The sequence below is a fragment of the Orcinus orca genome, chromosome 9 (assembly GCF_937001465.1).
Source record: "Orcinus orca chromosome 9, mOrcOrc1.1, whole genome shotgun sequence".
Taxonomy (NCBI): domain Eukaryota; kingdom Metazoa; phylum Chordata; class Mammalia; order Artiodactyla; family Delphinidae; genus Orcinus; species Orcinus orca.
Genome location: NC_064567.1, coordinates 12092804 through 12108079, shown reverse-complemented (window position 1 = coordinate 12108079; position 15276 = coordinate 12092804). Strand labels below are relative to the sequence as shown.

The 15276-nt window shown below is 41.8% G+C and overlaps 1 protein-coding gene across 5 annotated transcripts in view; it reads left to right on the top strand.

Annotated features, from left to right (window-relative positions):
- Positions 1 to 11123, top strand: part of MGAM (maltase-glucoamylase) — a 123953-nt gene extending 112830 nt beyond the window's left edge. For 4 of the 5 annotated variants that reach the window (XM_012533911.3, XM_049715062.1, XM_033432306.2 and 1 more), the window contains 5 exons: positions 4384 to 4508; positions 5630 to 5718; positions 7041 to 7090; positions 7685 to 7855; positions 9573 to 11123. In XM_012533911.3, the coding sequence (XP_012389365.1) occupies positions 4384 to 4508; positions 5630 to 5718; positions 7041 to 7090; positions 7685 to 7855; positions 9573 to 9647 (510 nt within the window). In that variant the 3' untranslated portion in view covers positions 9648 to 11123. Of the gene's footprint in view, positions 1 to 4383; positions 4509 to 5629; positions 5719 to 7040; positions 7091 to 7684; positions 7856 to 9572 lie in introns of those variants that run through there. The other variant, XR_007479354.1, reaches the window with a different exon arrangement.
- Positions 11124 to 15276: the final 4153 nt, after the last annotated feature.

Sequence of the window (15276 nt, the reverse complement as noted above, 5' to 3'; positions counted from 1 at the left end):
ATGGTAGTTCTATTTTTAGTTTTTTAAGAAACCCCCATACTGTTTTCCATAGTGGCTGTACCAATTACTAGAGAAATGCAAATCAAAACTACAATGAGGTATCACCTCACACCAGTCAGAATGGCCATCATCAAAAAATCTACAAACAATAAATGCTGGAGAGGATGTGGAGAAAAGGGAGCCCTCCTACACTGTTGGTGGGAATGTAAATTGGTACAAGCAGTGTTCTTTTGCAGGGACACAGACAAGTCAGAGTTTGATTTGTTTTTAATAAGTTTATTAATTTAATTCATTTTTGACTGCATTGGGTCTTCATTGCTGCGCACAGGCTTTCCCTAGTTGTGGCGAGCGGGGGCTACTCTTCGTTGCGGTGTGTGGGCTTCGTATTGCGGTGGCTTCTCTTGTTGTGGAGCACGGGCTCTAGGTACACGGGCTTCAGTAGTTGTGGCACGCAGGCTCAGTAGTTGTGGCTCGAGGGCTCTAGAGCACAGGCTTAGTAGTTGTGGCTCACAGGTTTAGTTGCTCCATGGCATGTGGGATCTTCCCAGGCCAGGGATTGAACCTGTGTCCCCTGCATTGGCAGGTGGATTCTTTTTTTTTTTTTTTTGGTACGCGGGCCTCCCACTGTTGTGGCCTCTCCCGTTGTGGAGCACAGGCTCCGGGCCCAGCCGCTCCGCGGCATGTGGGATCTTCCCGGACCAGGGCACGAACCCGCGTCCCCTGCACCGGCAGGTGGACTTTCAACCACTGTGCCACCTGGGAAGCCCAGCAGGTGGATTCTTAACCACTGGAGCACCAGGGAAGTCCAGAGTTTGATTCTTGAGGAACAATCGTAGGTAGTGTCCTCCTCTCCTGACTTTTCTGAGCAGAGCAAAGCAGCAAACTAGAAATACAGCAAAAGGATAACAGCAGGAGGACAAGAGGCAGAGCGTGCTCTGGGCCCTTTCAGCCAAGCCATTTGTAGTGGGACTGAGTGAAAACCCTGCAAGGACAATGGAAATTTTGTTCCTTTTCTTCTCTGTCTTATGGAGCCCTGAGTCCTCCCTGACACGCCCTTTTTTCCTGAGCTGGATCTGTCCTCTGGTTGGCAGTAGGTTAAGATTGCGCTGTGCTTCCCAGCGAGGGCTTTCTGGGAGGGAGCAGCCAACTTCCTTTAAGTGAGTGAAGCCTTTGTCCTGAGTTTGCATGTTGACTGGCTTAGTCACTAACAGGCAGTCACTCTGAGTACACTGAGGCTCCTGGGTGCGGGGCCAGGGCCAGGGTGAAGCAAGTAAGGTGCCTAGGGCACACGGTTAAGGAGGCGCTCCTTTTTAAGGCGGCCCCTGTGTTTGCAGGACGCTGAGAGTAAGTGCCTTCTTAAATGGTGCATCCTAGGCACCTGACACATCTCACTCTCGTCCCAACCTTGCCCAGGTGCAAACCACCTTACTGAGCTCTGGGTGTGGTATATACTGGAAAAGTTTCCCTGTGGAGTTCACCATCTAATCTGGAGCTAATATTTGCATGTTATAAACACTAATACATATGTACATAATTATATATACCATATAAAAGAAAGTGAAGTGTGAGGGCTATCAAAGAAGAGAAAAGTTTCCTGGAATTGCTGGTTTTATACATGGCTTTTAAACAGAAAATAGCTTTTTTTTTTTTAACATCTTTATTGGAGTATAATTGCTTTACAATGGTATGTTAGTTTCTGCTTTATAACAAAGTGAATCAGCTATACATAAACATATATCCCCATATCCCCTCCCCCTTGCGTCTCCCTCCCACCCTCCCTATCCCACCCCTCTAGGTGGTCACAAAGCACCGAGCTGATCTCCCTGTGCTATGTGGCTGCTTCCCACTAGCTATCTTGTTTTACATTTGGTAGTGTATATATGTCCTTGCCACTCTCTCACTTTGTCCCAGCTTACCCTTCCCCCTCCGCGTATCCTCAAGTCCATTCCCTAGTAGGTCTGCGTCTTTATTCCCGTCTTGCCCCTAGGTTCTTCATGACCATTTTTGTTTGTTTGTTTTTTAGATTCCGTATATATGTGTTAGCATATAGTATTTGTTTTTCTCTTTCTGACTTACTTCACTCTGTACGACAGACTCTAGGTCCATCCACCTCACTACAAATAACTCAATTTCGTTTCTCTTTATGGCTGAGTAATATTCCATTGTATATATGTGCCACATCTTCTTTATCCATTCATCTGTTGATGGACACTGAGGTTGCTTCCATGTCCTGGCTATTGTAAATAGAGCTGCAATGAACATTGTGGTACATGACTCTTTTTGAATTATGGTTTCCGCAGGGTACATGCCCAGTAGTGGGATTGCTGGGTCGTATGGTAGTTCTATTTTTAGTTTTTGTTTGTTTGTTTGTTTGTTTGTTTGTTTTAGGTACGCAGGCCTCTCACTGTTGTGGCCTCTCCCGTTGCAGAGCACAGGCTCCGGACGCGCAGGCTCAGCGGCCATGGCTCATGGGCCCAGCTGCTCCGCGGCATGTGGGATCTTCCCAGACCGGGTCACGAACCCGTGTCCCCTGCATCGGCAGGCGGACTCTCAACCACTGTGCCACCAGGGAAGCCCCTATTTTTAGTCTTTTAAAGAACTTCCATACTGTTCTCCATAGTGGCTGTGTCAATTTAAATTCCCACCAACAGTGCAAGAGTGTTCCCTTTAAATAGAAAATAGCTTTGATTGAGTCTTTCAACTTTTTTTGTTTCTTTTTGAGACAAAACAAAACATAGGAAGCCAAATGTTGATGGAACAAGCCATTTAGAAAAATATAAAATTTTGATGTTTAATTAGAATCAAGTAGTTTTGAGTAGTTTCATCAGAGGCTATCTGGCCCACAAAGTGTAAAATATATCCTATCTGACCCTTTAAAGGTGAAATTTGTTAATCCCTATTCTAGAGGATACACAAAGTGTATGAGACCTATTTCACCATCTGGTCATGTGAAAAGGAACAAGTTAAGGAAACCACTGTATAACACAGGGAACTCTGCTTAATACTCTGTAATAACCTAAATGGGAAAAGAATTTGGAAAAGGAATAGATAAATGTATTTGTATAACTGAATCTCTTTGCTGTATACCTGAAACTAACAAAACATTATTAATTAACTATACTCCAATATAAAATAAAAATTAAAAAATCATTCGAGGGCTTCCCTGGTGGCGCAGTGGTTGAGAGTCCACCTGCCGATGCAAGGGACACGGGTTTGTGCCCCGGTCTGGGAAGATCCCACATGCCGCGGAGCGGCTGGGCCCATGAGCCATGACTGCTGAGCCTGCGCGTCCGGAGCCTGTGCTCCGCAACGGGAGAGGCCACAACAGTGAGAGGCCCGTGAACCAAAAAAAAAAAAAAAATCCTTCGATATAAGGAACACTGTGGAATATTAAAATATAGTGTAGAAATTTAGAGGAAGAAGAAATGCAAGTATACTGGTTAAAGGATGGAAGATATCAGAGGAATATGGACTGGAAAGGTACCCTGAAAGACAGATGGGGTGCCAAAAAATTAGCAAAGTAAAAATCCCTCCACTGGTAAAAATTCAAATATTGGAAAAGGGAAAACGGAAGGTAAAGTTCACTATTCTCCCTGTCTCCCAGTCCTTGGTCCCCCTTCTAAAGCTAACCCCCATTAACAACCTGTTATATATCTTTGCTGATAAAAATTTGTCCATCTAGTGGATGGACACTGGTCAACATCTAGAAAGCACAGAACAGTGCCCACAGCACAGGGTTATCTGGCCCAGAACGTCCACAGTGCTGAATTCGAGAAGCCTTGCTCTAGGCTGAGAACGTGTGGGAGGACGGTTTCTTAGGAATCGAGGTTTATGGCCTGGGGTGAGAGATGCTTCTCCCTGTCACAGGCAAGATCAAGATGTGAAACATAAAGGAAGATGTAATTAGTTAAAGATAAGGATTTGTGAAGTAAGGCAGTTCACTTTAATTATTTCTGTCAAGTAGGAGTCAAAGGTGTTAATGAGGGTGGGGTGAGGGGCAGTGGAGGGAGACGGAGGCGGAGATGGGACAAAACAAAGGGAACGTGTCTTTGGGGGAGTGAATCGGGAGCCGAACAGAAAGAAAGAAGGCTCGCTCAGCCTCCTCTAGCAGTGCTTCCTACGCAGAAACAGGATATGGGGTAAGGAAAGGGTGAGAGGCAGCTGCAATCTCATGGGGTGTGTACAGCAGAAGCCCCCAAAGACAAGAGACCCTGACATGATGCCCTGGCAGCAGCTCTCGATCCCGTAGAGCAGCTGGGCGAGCGTGGAAAAGTGTGATAACAGGTCCTGAACAGGCAGCAGGTTCCGAGCATGGACAAGATGTCTGGTAAATGCATCATTCGGGCAGATGTGTTCTCTGCATCACCTTCTTCTGGCCCACAGGGTGTGGACATTCAAGCCCGGGGAGAGTGGAAGACCTTGCCAGCGCCTCTTGACCACATTAATCTCCATGTCCGTGGGGGCTACATCCTGCCCTGGCAAGAGCCTGCACAGAACACCCACTTAAGGTGAGGGAGGGCGTCACGTTTCTCCCTTCCACGCCAGGCAGCCCAGATCCTGGTGAAGCCCACCAATCTGTAAACCGCACCCTCGGGCCCCAGAGCACTTTTACTAAACAGTTTTGCTTGCTTGCTTGCTTACTTGTTTGCATTTTAACCTTTTTTTGGATTCTCTACTCTGAACAATTCTTAATTAACAGCTATTTTAGATCTAAGTGGGTGTGCTATTAGGTCTCATTAGTGACATTTGAGGTGGAAGTCAAACAGGAGAGCAACCATGGTTCATGCTAGTTTTAAAAGACTGGATCATAATTGACTCTTTGCTAAGAAAATTACTGCTGAAAAATTGTGTAAGCCATATGGCAACTGAGGCTGAGATCCCTTACATGCGAGATTTTAAAATTCTAGACCTAATATATAGCCTATGTATTCTAGACCTATATAATAATTGATAATAGCCGACAGCAGGTGAATGCTTGCTCTGTGCCTAGAACTGTACTAACATGGAGATTTCTATTTGGAGATTATCTATTTTTCCTAACAAAAGGAAAGATAAGCCCTATGGTGTAAGTACTGTTATCATCCCCATTTTTCAGATTAGCAAAGAGAGGCTTCAGGAGGCTAAGTGATTAACTCAGAGTCACACAGTAAGGAGTTGAGCAGGGACTAAAATACATGTATGTCTGATGTCAGACTAAAATTCTTGGAGCCCTACTCATTTTATTGCAAAAATTCTGTTGAAAACTGAAGAACTTAGGACATCTGTAAACAGAACTCACTGTACATGTGGACATTAGGTCATGAAAGAAGAAAGATTGAAGCACTAGGCTTTTCCTCACAGTGGAGAAAGGAAGGAAGCCAGTGAGTTTGCTTGTAGCTTTTTGTAGAGATTGTAGATCTCCTATGAGCTTATACAGCCTTAAAGGAAAATTCCCTTTGATTCATTCATTCATTCCTGACATGAAGTCGTAGAGCTTATGGAGACAGAACTAGAACTAGATCCCACGTCTCCGGAAGCCCAGTACCCAGTCTTTATATCATGAAGCACTTCCTTTATGTTTTTATGAAGAAGCTGGGTTTGTGGCTGTGGCTTTGTTTTTACCCAAAGTCTCTTTCCTCCGTCACTGCAGCCGTCAGAAATTCACAGGCTTCAAGGTTGCCTTGGATGATGAGGGGACTGCTGAAGGTTGGCTCTTCTGGGATGATGGGCAAAGCATTGGTGAGTAAGGGCCACCTCGGATTCATTCATGTCAATACCATTGGCTAGGTTCCTGGATACCTTATAGGGCTGCTATTTCCTTTTCTGTGTTAAGACAGTCGTGCACTTTTAAATATAGCCATTTGTTACTTTTAAGTGTATAATACATGATCCTTGTGCCTCATGCATATGAAGCTTAACTCTGAATCTCTCACCGTTATCCAGCTGTCCTAATCCACTGTGGAAAACAGCAGTATAGGAGCCGTAGGGGGAGTTGCTTTGTAGCCAACTGAGCTATACTTCCATATCTGGTTTATGTTCAAGGGCACATTCCCTAATTACATGTCCCAGTAAGAGAGGCAATGCCTCTATCAGCTGTGCTATTTATTGGGGGGAATCTTCCATTAGGAGTTTACAGGAATTAGTAACCTCTCAGGAGGATGTCTCAAGCACCATTAGTAATTTCTAGGCCCAGTGATACCCAATGGAACTTTCTGCAGTGATGGAAATGTTCTATATCTGTGTTGTCCAATATGCTAGCAAGTAGGCATATGTGACTATTGAGCACTTGAAACATGACAAGTACATCTGAGCAACTGGAGTTTAAATTTTATTTAATTGTAATTAAGTTAAATTTAAATAGCTATGTTTGGCTAATGGCTACTATCTCAGACAGCACAGCGCTAGAGGATAGCCAATGCCTTCTGACCGAGTGACCAGCAACTTAGAAAGAGGCAAGTGTATGGGGAAGAGTGAGAAAGCCACCGAGGTAGGGTGTGGGGCGGGAGTACCTGTAACAAAGCTCTGGCTAGTCCACCTTTAAGGATATTCTCCCTGGACCTGCGGCATAAATTAAGGATAAAGGACAAAGAAGTCTATTCTCTGGAGATGGCATTTAAAAAATTGCCTAAGACCTCTCAAGATAAACTGACCAATTACACACCAGCCTTGGTGTTTGTGATGTGGTGTGCATGCACGTGTGTGCAGATATGTGCGTCTCTAGCAGAAGGAGTCTGGAAATTCCGAGGTGACTACCAAGATGTTGGGAATCACAGACCACAAGAAAGAGAAGTGGACTAAGTGTGGTGTTAGAAAACTATACTATATGAGGCGACTCTCTTAGACAGAGGCAGCTGTTTACACTCACTTCAAACATTTTGTGTAAACTGAGGTTGGAGCCAGAGTCTGACTAAATCTCCCAAAACGGAACTCTGTAAAGAAGAAAAATAAGATAAAAAACCCAAACAAAAATCATCCCTGCTTTCTCAACCAAGGTAACCAGGTAAGCAATTAGAATTCTAGAGCATGTTCCAGATCATGCTTACTTTGTTCTTTGTTTGCAGATACCTATGGGAAAGGACTCTACTACCTGGCCCGCTTTTCTGTCAGCCAGGTGAGTGTGACTGGGACTGTGAAGGGAGAAGATAGAGTTCTACTAGCTTACTAAGATGCTGGGAATCATGACATAAATCCACCTAGAATTCCTTCACTGTTCATCTTACTAATTTGCAACTTCCCCATCCTCTAGACTTCAGATAGAGATATAATATGCTCCCCGGAAGTCTTCTGTGATTAAGCCCATTCATATTTCATCAGTAGCTTATTCCAGTTCACCAAGCACAGACGGACAGGCTGTTTCGATGTTTCCTAGCCCTTGTTCCTATGTCACCTTGGAATGGTCAGCATATTTTGTGACTTCCCCACATGTGGAATATAAGATTCCTGATAGCTGAGATTCTTTGTCTTCTCAGAGTTGGGATGATTCTAGAGACCCTGCCAGTGCTTAACCAATGCAGATTTGGATGGTAGTTGACAATAGGAGACAGAATGCTAAAATCATGGTCTCACTATCCAAGGTCACAAGACGGGGGGGCTCTTAAGTTATCTCACTTCATGGTCTACATTTGTGCCTAAAAAGAGATTGTGAAAAATTTGAACAAATTTTGCTATTTCCCCCCCTCTGGTTTCTTTTATCTCCAATTGACAGAATACAATGCACAGTCATGTAATTTTCAACAAATACATCAGCGATACAAACCCTTTGAAACTGGGCTACATTGAGATCTGGGGAGTGGGCAGTGTCTCCGTTTCCGGTGTCAGCATCTCTGTGAGCAGCATGGTTATAACACCCACCTTCTCCTACAACTCTACAACACAGGTTTGTGACCAGTGAAAAGTCCAAATGGTATTTCCCAACCCTGAGCTACCTAGGGCAGTTCCTTCCTGCTTCCCTTCCAGATGATACCCTTTCCTGCAAAGCCCTTCCCGAATCCCTCTGTGTTCCGTGTGTCAGAGAGGACAGCACGGAGATGAAGGGAAAATTCAGGGTTTATTATCATTTGGAACTGATGGTCTGGATCCTTACTTGTCATGTACGTCTTCTTGTCTGCAAACCTATGTAAAACTTTGTCTTTGCCTCAGAGATCTACTTCTCAAACAGCTTGAACTACCATATTTTATCAATTATAAGACACCGTCAGTTAAAATTTGCTCCTTTATTTCCCGTGCCACAAAGAAAGAAAAAGTCTTAAAAAAGTATGATTCTATGCTTTCCTATCACTTAAAACTTCTATTTTAAAAATATGGAAAGCTTTACAAAATTTCTTTAACCAAAGATTTTTATCATTTTACTATGATACTGCAGAGGAAAATGTTGGGTGGAGATACATGGACATTGATAAATCTGCATCAAGGTAATTTAGGAGAGGGAAAATCTAACTGTGAAGAAATATTAGAAATATCTTAACCATTTTATATCATTTAAGTTTTTCTTTTATTATTTAAATTTCTAGGTAAATATTTTAAATTATTTTATTTGATTTATTATTATTTAGAAGAAAAATATGTGGCCCGAATTGGTTAAGATATTTCCTCTGAACTATCAAAGGTGTTGGTGATACATCATTTCATAAAAATTCTTTCCCTGCTGTCTATGCAATTTACTCCAAAGCCACTAAGATCCTTTATACAAGTTTTCATCGTAGCATATTTTTTTGATTTTACTGTCAGCCAAGATACATATTCCTTTCTAAAATGATTCTTAAGTGGTTTACAGTCCATCCATTCGTAACACCAGTAGAAGCAATGAAGTTCACACGTGTACAAACCGTTGTCAGGAGGGCTACTTGTTCACAGTAATTCCAAGCCTGTTGATTGTAAGACACATTCTGATTTCATGAATGTTAAATATGTGAAAAATCTGCACCTTGGATTTAATGCAGTGTTGTGGTTCCAGTACCTAGCCTCATGGTAAATGGGCTCTTCCCTTGTGTGCTTACTTCTTGCTTTTTTCAGAACTTTCTTTTTTCATAATCCTTCCTGATTACAAAGCCTGAAATGAAAGTTTTCCTTCACTTTGTATTTTTTACTTGTTTCCTCATTTTTGTGGTTTTCTTGTCAACCAACTTCCCCAACTCGACCAAGAGCTTATAAAGGATTTTGCCCAATTTTGTTGCTGACAAACAAGCTAACTACTGCACATGCGGTGAAACTTTATGGAAAGTATTTGCCTAGAAAAAAACACTGAAATATCAGACTCTTACTGGGCAATCATCAAGGCGCCATAAGGGAGGAGGAGAAGCAGGCAATAAAAGGAGGGCTCCGAGGACATTTTCTCCAATTTGCGCAGTTGTTTCTCTGCAGTGGTTGTGTATTTCATTATTTAGGGTCTTGTCGTCTTTTCCCTACGTACTGAATGATTTTTGTACTCTAAGGGATTAAGAAATACCCTTCTCACCTGAAAATCTGAGGGCAGTCTGGAAGCTAGGCAACGACTTGTGAAAGTGTGTATGGACCACTGGCTTGTATCTGATTTGCTTGACTGCAGTAAACTTCAATCACCAGATGCCCAATGCTTTTTCTTTGGTTCCCAACAGGTGTTAAACATTGATGTGACCAGCAGAAACCTCAGCTTACACAATTTCACTTCATTGACATGGAGAGCACTCTGAATTTTTAGAGCAAGATCCTAACTACGAATGGCTTTGATACTACTTATACTTCATGCTCATAAAATTATTGTGTGTTGCCAGATCGTGCCCAGTACAGCTAAAATATTTTCTTGGTTTTGTTTTATGTTCTGTCTGTGTTTTAGCCCTGTGCTATAGGCAGTAGGGAGGTGTGGAAAACTGCGGGTTACCTTGATGTCTCTCTGTGATTAGTATGGTACTGATGGCTAAACATACATATACTGAAGACGCACTGGGTCCATGATGAAGCATGTGTGCGTGTATATGTGTGTGTGATTAGGGGATGGGCCCACTCTTGCTAAATATACAAGCTACAGCTTTCCAGGATAGTTCGGATCCTAGAGCTAACTAACTCCTCAAAACAGTATCCAGAAAGAACATCTCCCAGGTAGTTAGTTATAGGGAGATGGGATAATTTGCTGAGAGCATGATATAAGGGGAAGAAAAGGCAAATGTAGGGAAGGTAAGCAGGAGAGATGAGAGAGAACAGATGATGAGGCTAAAAGTGACCATGACAAGTAAGATGATAACATACAAGTATTAGGAATAGCAGCCTCATGGGAAGGAGAAGGGAAGAGCTAGCTCATTTGAAAACAAGAGGAGGGGCTAGGGGAAATCCTTAGCCTGTGGGAATAGGGCTGGGGTGAGATTTAAGCAGGCAAAGTTGAAGGAAGGCATCTGAATGTAAAAAATAACTTATTTTTGCTGTGGTGTGCTTTGAAATATGTAAACCTTATTTCTCTACTCTGTGCCCGATGTATATAACCACAGTTCACACAAATGCATGCAACTCACGTGCCAACTAAAAATAGGCAAGCAGATTTACAAAAGATTTGGAATTTTGTGGTAATTTGACCGTGGGTAATCTCACTTCGGCATTAAAACTTCTTTCTATTCAGCAAAAACCCTTCTGAATTGGTCTTGTTCCCTTCGGCATCAGAGTTCCTGCGGGCTAATCCACCAGGGAAACGATCAGGTTTATGGTTATTCACCCTTTGCCTTATGCCTCTGGCATGGGTTTTTCTTAGGTTTGTGGGAGGCTGTGCTTGTTGTTTTTCTAATCATCATAGAAGTTACTATACTTGGTAACATAACTCTGGCAAAAACAGAATTTGCAGCACTGTTGGTTAAAACACTAGGTGGTTAGATTTTGGGATAAAGAAATTATATACTAATGTTCAACAGGGATATTTACTTTTAGTATTACTTGAAAATGAGTGTATTAGAGATGAATGTGTTTGCTTTCCTACGTCTTTTTCTGTCTTTCCCTTTTTTAATTGAAGTATAGTTGATTTACAATTGTGTGTTAGTTTCAGGTATACAGCGAAGTGATTCAGTTTTATATATATATGTGTACATATATAACTTTTTCAGATTACTTTCCATTATAGGTTATTATAAGATATTGAATATTGTTTCCTGCGTTATACAGTAAATCCTTGTTGATTATCTATTTTATATATAGTAGTGTGTATCTGTTAATCCCATACTCCTAATTTATACCCCCTCCCTTTCTCCTTCCTTCCTTCCTTCCTTCCTTTCTCTCTTTCTTTCTTATACCAGGAAGCCAGATTCTGCTTGTTTACTCATGTGTCAGTGCCTCCATAAGGCTACATAAAAATAATATAGGTAAATTAGCTTAGTATTCTAATTATCAAAATAAGAGGCTTTTGGATGAGAGCTTGCACTAACTAGGCAACTAGTGAAACATGGAAAAACAACCACAGGAATCCTTTGATCAAAAAGATGGGAAAGGGCTTCCCTGGTGGCGCAGTGGTTGAGAGTCCGCCTGCCGATGCAGGGGACACGGGTTCGTGCCCCGGTTCGGAAGATTCCACATACCGCGGAGCGGCTAGGCCTGTGAGCAATGGCCACTGAGCCTGCGCGTCCGGAGCCTGTGCTCCGCAACGGGAGAGGCCACAACAGTGAGAGGCCCGCGTACCGCAAAAAAAAAAAAAAAAAAAAAAGATGGGAAACTTGTCAGCTATCCTTTGATAAACCCAGGAAGGCTACCAGTAGGAAAGAATTATTTACTTGATATATGAGAAATATTTTATGTTATCATCAAGGACATATTGCTAGAAGTTGGCTCTGGTTGCTACAAAATGCTCAAGGAGAAGATTTCTTACTAGAGAATCCTGATTGCCAAGTCTCTGAGTGAAGCATGAAAGGCTTTACAACATTTGTAGCGTCAAGGGCCCTATTGACAGTCTAATGGCATCTATGGAACCCCTCCTAAGAATGATGTTCTTAAATGCATAAAGTAAAATGCATACTATTGTAAAGGAATCCTATTATATTGAAATACAGTTATGCAAATATTAAAAAAATTTAATACATGAGGTGTTTTTAAAAATTATCACATTAAATAACAAGATCTAGCAAGTGGATCTCATGTCATAACGTCAGTGTGATGAGCAGCATAAACAATATTTTGAGATATCTACAATTTTTTTTTACACTTTATTTATTTAATCGACTTATAGTTGATTTACAATGTTCTGCCAATAGCTAACTTCACTGTTCCTTCTTACTAATGAAAAATGGGAAGATACTGGCTCACAGGCTTGTCTCTTCCCTTCAAAATGTCTCTGTTACTTTTTCATTGGTCAACACAAGCATGTGACCTAATATCTTCCAGCTGCTGGTTAGCAAGAAGGGATGGTGAAGCTAGCTGTTTTCTGCACTATAGGAAACAGATTATAGCTGGGATTGTCAGTTAGCATTTAATGTGAATGATGTCACAAGTGCACACAGGGTGTGGGGAGTTAAGAGTAAACTGTCACACAAAGAATAGAAAGATTTGTGTAACAATAAATCTCCTTTCTTGATCTTTTGCCAACATATTGTCCCAATTTGAAATGAGATCCAGGTGCATTTTCCCTTTTTACAAAGGCTCTCTTGTACTAAAGCAAAAGATACGGTGTCTATGTCATTCTAGGAGTTTATAGAGGCAGAAACAAAGCTTCTGTGCGTGCTTGTGTGTGTGTGTGTGTGTGTGTAAGTTCATGCACATTATTTTATATGGGAAACATCATATTTTCTGCCAGTGAAATTAATCCAAGGGTACACTGTAGCTTGCAGACTGGAGGTTCTCTGCTCAGAGTGGTCAAAAACTCTTGCTTGGAAAAGCTGACATTTTTCTAAATTGACTTTTTTTTCTAGGTAACTGTGTGCCTTTAAAAAAAAAGTTGCTCCATTTTCATACTCTTTTTGTATAGATCTTATGCTTGTTTCTTTTTTTAAAATTAACATTTTTATTTTGAAATAAGTGTGGAGAAAAGTTGCAAACATAGTATAAAAACTTCATTATATTCTTCACCCAGATTTCCCAAATATTATCCATAAACTATAAATTATTTACCATATTTCCTCTCGCTCACACACGTGCACACGTGCGTATAATTTGAGAGTTTGTAGACACAATGTCTCAACATCACAAAATGCTTCAGTGTGTATTTCCTAAAACACAAGGACATATTCTTACATAACCACAATATAATCAGCCAAGTCAGGAAGTTAACGTTCATACAATGCCACCATCTAATGCACACACGTTAGTCAAATTTCACCAATCATCCCAATAATGTTCTTTACAAAAAACACTAAACAACAACAATGACAACAGCAACAGGTAGTCATTTGGATGAGGAGCACATGGTGCATTCATTTTAACTGGATTTTTTGGGGGGTTTTTTGTTTGTTTTTTTTTGCGGTACGCGGGCCTCTCACTGTTGTGGCCTCTCCCGTTGCGGAGCACAGGCTTCGGACGCGCAGGCTCAGCGGCCATGGCTCACGGGCCTAGCCGCTCCGCGGCATGTGGGATCTTCCTGGACCAGGCCACGAACCCGCGTCCCCTGCATCGGCAGGCGGACTCTCAACCACTGTGCCACCAGGGAAGCCCTGGATTTTTGTTTTTAAGTTTACTGTGGAACTATACCTCAGCCCCTCTTTTTCCTTCTTGATTTTGACATTTTCACAATTACAAGTCAGATCTTTGTAGAATATTCCTCATTTTGGGTTTGTCTAATATTTCCTCCTGGTTATACCGAGGTTGTACATTTCTTGGACACATATTACGTAGAATTGATGTTATGTGTTTCCTGGTATGCCTGTCAGGAGGCACATGATGTCTGTCCATGATTGGTGATGCTAATTGGCTTACTTCCTTGCGGTGGTGTCTGCCAGGTCTATCGTAAAATTACTATTTCCTCTCATCATAATTAATAAATATATAATGAGGAGATACTTTGAGGCTATGTAGCTATTGGGTTACTCTCCTATTTTGTCACCCATTGATGATTCTTGTCTGATTCAATTTATTACTATACATTTATTAAATGGTGATTTTCTAACTTCACATTTTTTTCTCTATATTCATTACTTGACATTAAAAGGGCTCTTCTTTCTTTGCTATTTATTTTTTGAGTGATGCTTGGTAAATAGCTTCTTCCCTGAGCGCCCCCAGATGCACCCCTTCTCTGAGATCCCCACACATCCTCACAATCCAGCAACTAAAAGTCTAACTCTTGGAAATCAGGGGGCTTCCAGGGCTCCTCTTCACTGGCGTTCACTTGGACTGGTCAGTGCCTGTGCCGTGGCTTCAATATGTGAAGCCAGAATGGGATTCCTGCCCATCCAGGAAATAGACTAGTTAAGGGCAATTGAACTTCTGGTTCAGTGGTCCTCAATCTCGGATGCATATTGGAAACACCTGGAGAGTTTAATCATTCACTAATGCCTGGTGGCTGCTCCCATCACCCAGGTGACTCTGATATGCTGTCAAGGTTGGGTGTCACTGCTGTGGTGGAGCAGTGGAGTCGGGGAGCTTTCTTGTTCATCTCAGCTAAGTATAGCAGGAATTTAAACGTGGTGAGAATTCTAGCAAACAGGAATAAGAAACTAAGTTATCAGCTCATGAAGGAGAGGGAGACAGAGAGGGGAAGGAGGAAGAAGCAGGAGTTGCAGAAGAAAAATAGAAGAGACGGGAAGAGAGGAGAGGGAGGGAGAGAAATGGGGCAAAGTATAAACAATGGATAAAGCTCATTTTAGGGCCTATGGGAATTCTTGCGACTTTCCTATAAATTTGAAATTGTAACAAAATATTCTTATTCCTCAGGAAAGACCAGATCCTTGTAAACATTAGCCTGTGGGTCCTCTTGTCATCACAGAAAAAAGTAATGAGGGAATACATCCCTTATTTGCTCTCCACATTTAAGATGGAGTTTTGAGTAGAGGAGGTGAGATGCAAAAAGAGTTACAGTCTCAGAGTCACTCAGAGCTGACCTGAACTTAGAGACCACTGAAGAAAGAGGAATGACAGAGACCCATCTGCCAGAAGGTTCTAGGAGGAAGTTGGGGTCATCCCTTTCCACCTCAACTCTGAGCCCTTCTTTTTGTAGTGTATCATTAGGCTTTCTGGAAACTGCAGTCACAAAACACATAAACTGGAAAAACACTTGAGGTTATCTAATTCACGCTCCTACCCTGTGTAGGAATGTTTTCAAACACTTCCCCGTCTAATATATATGCATAATATCAATATAAATGCATCCCTTTTAAATATAGGAACAAATCATTCTCCATAGGTTGATATAAATATAGTTCCTCT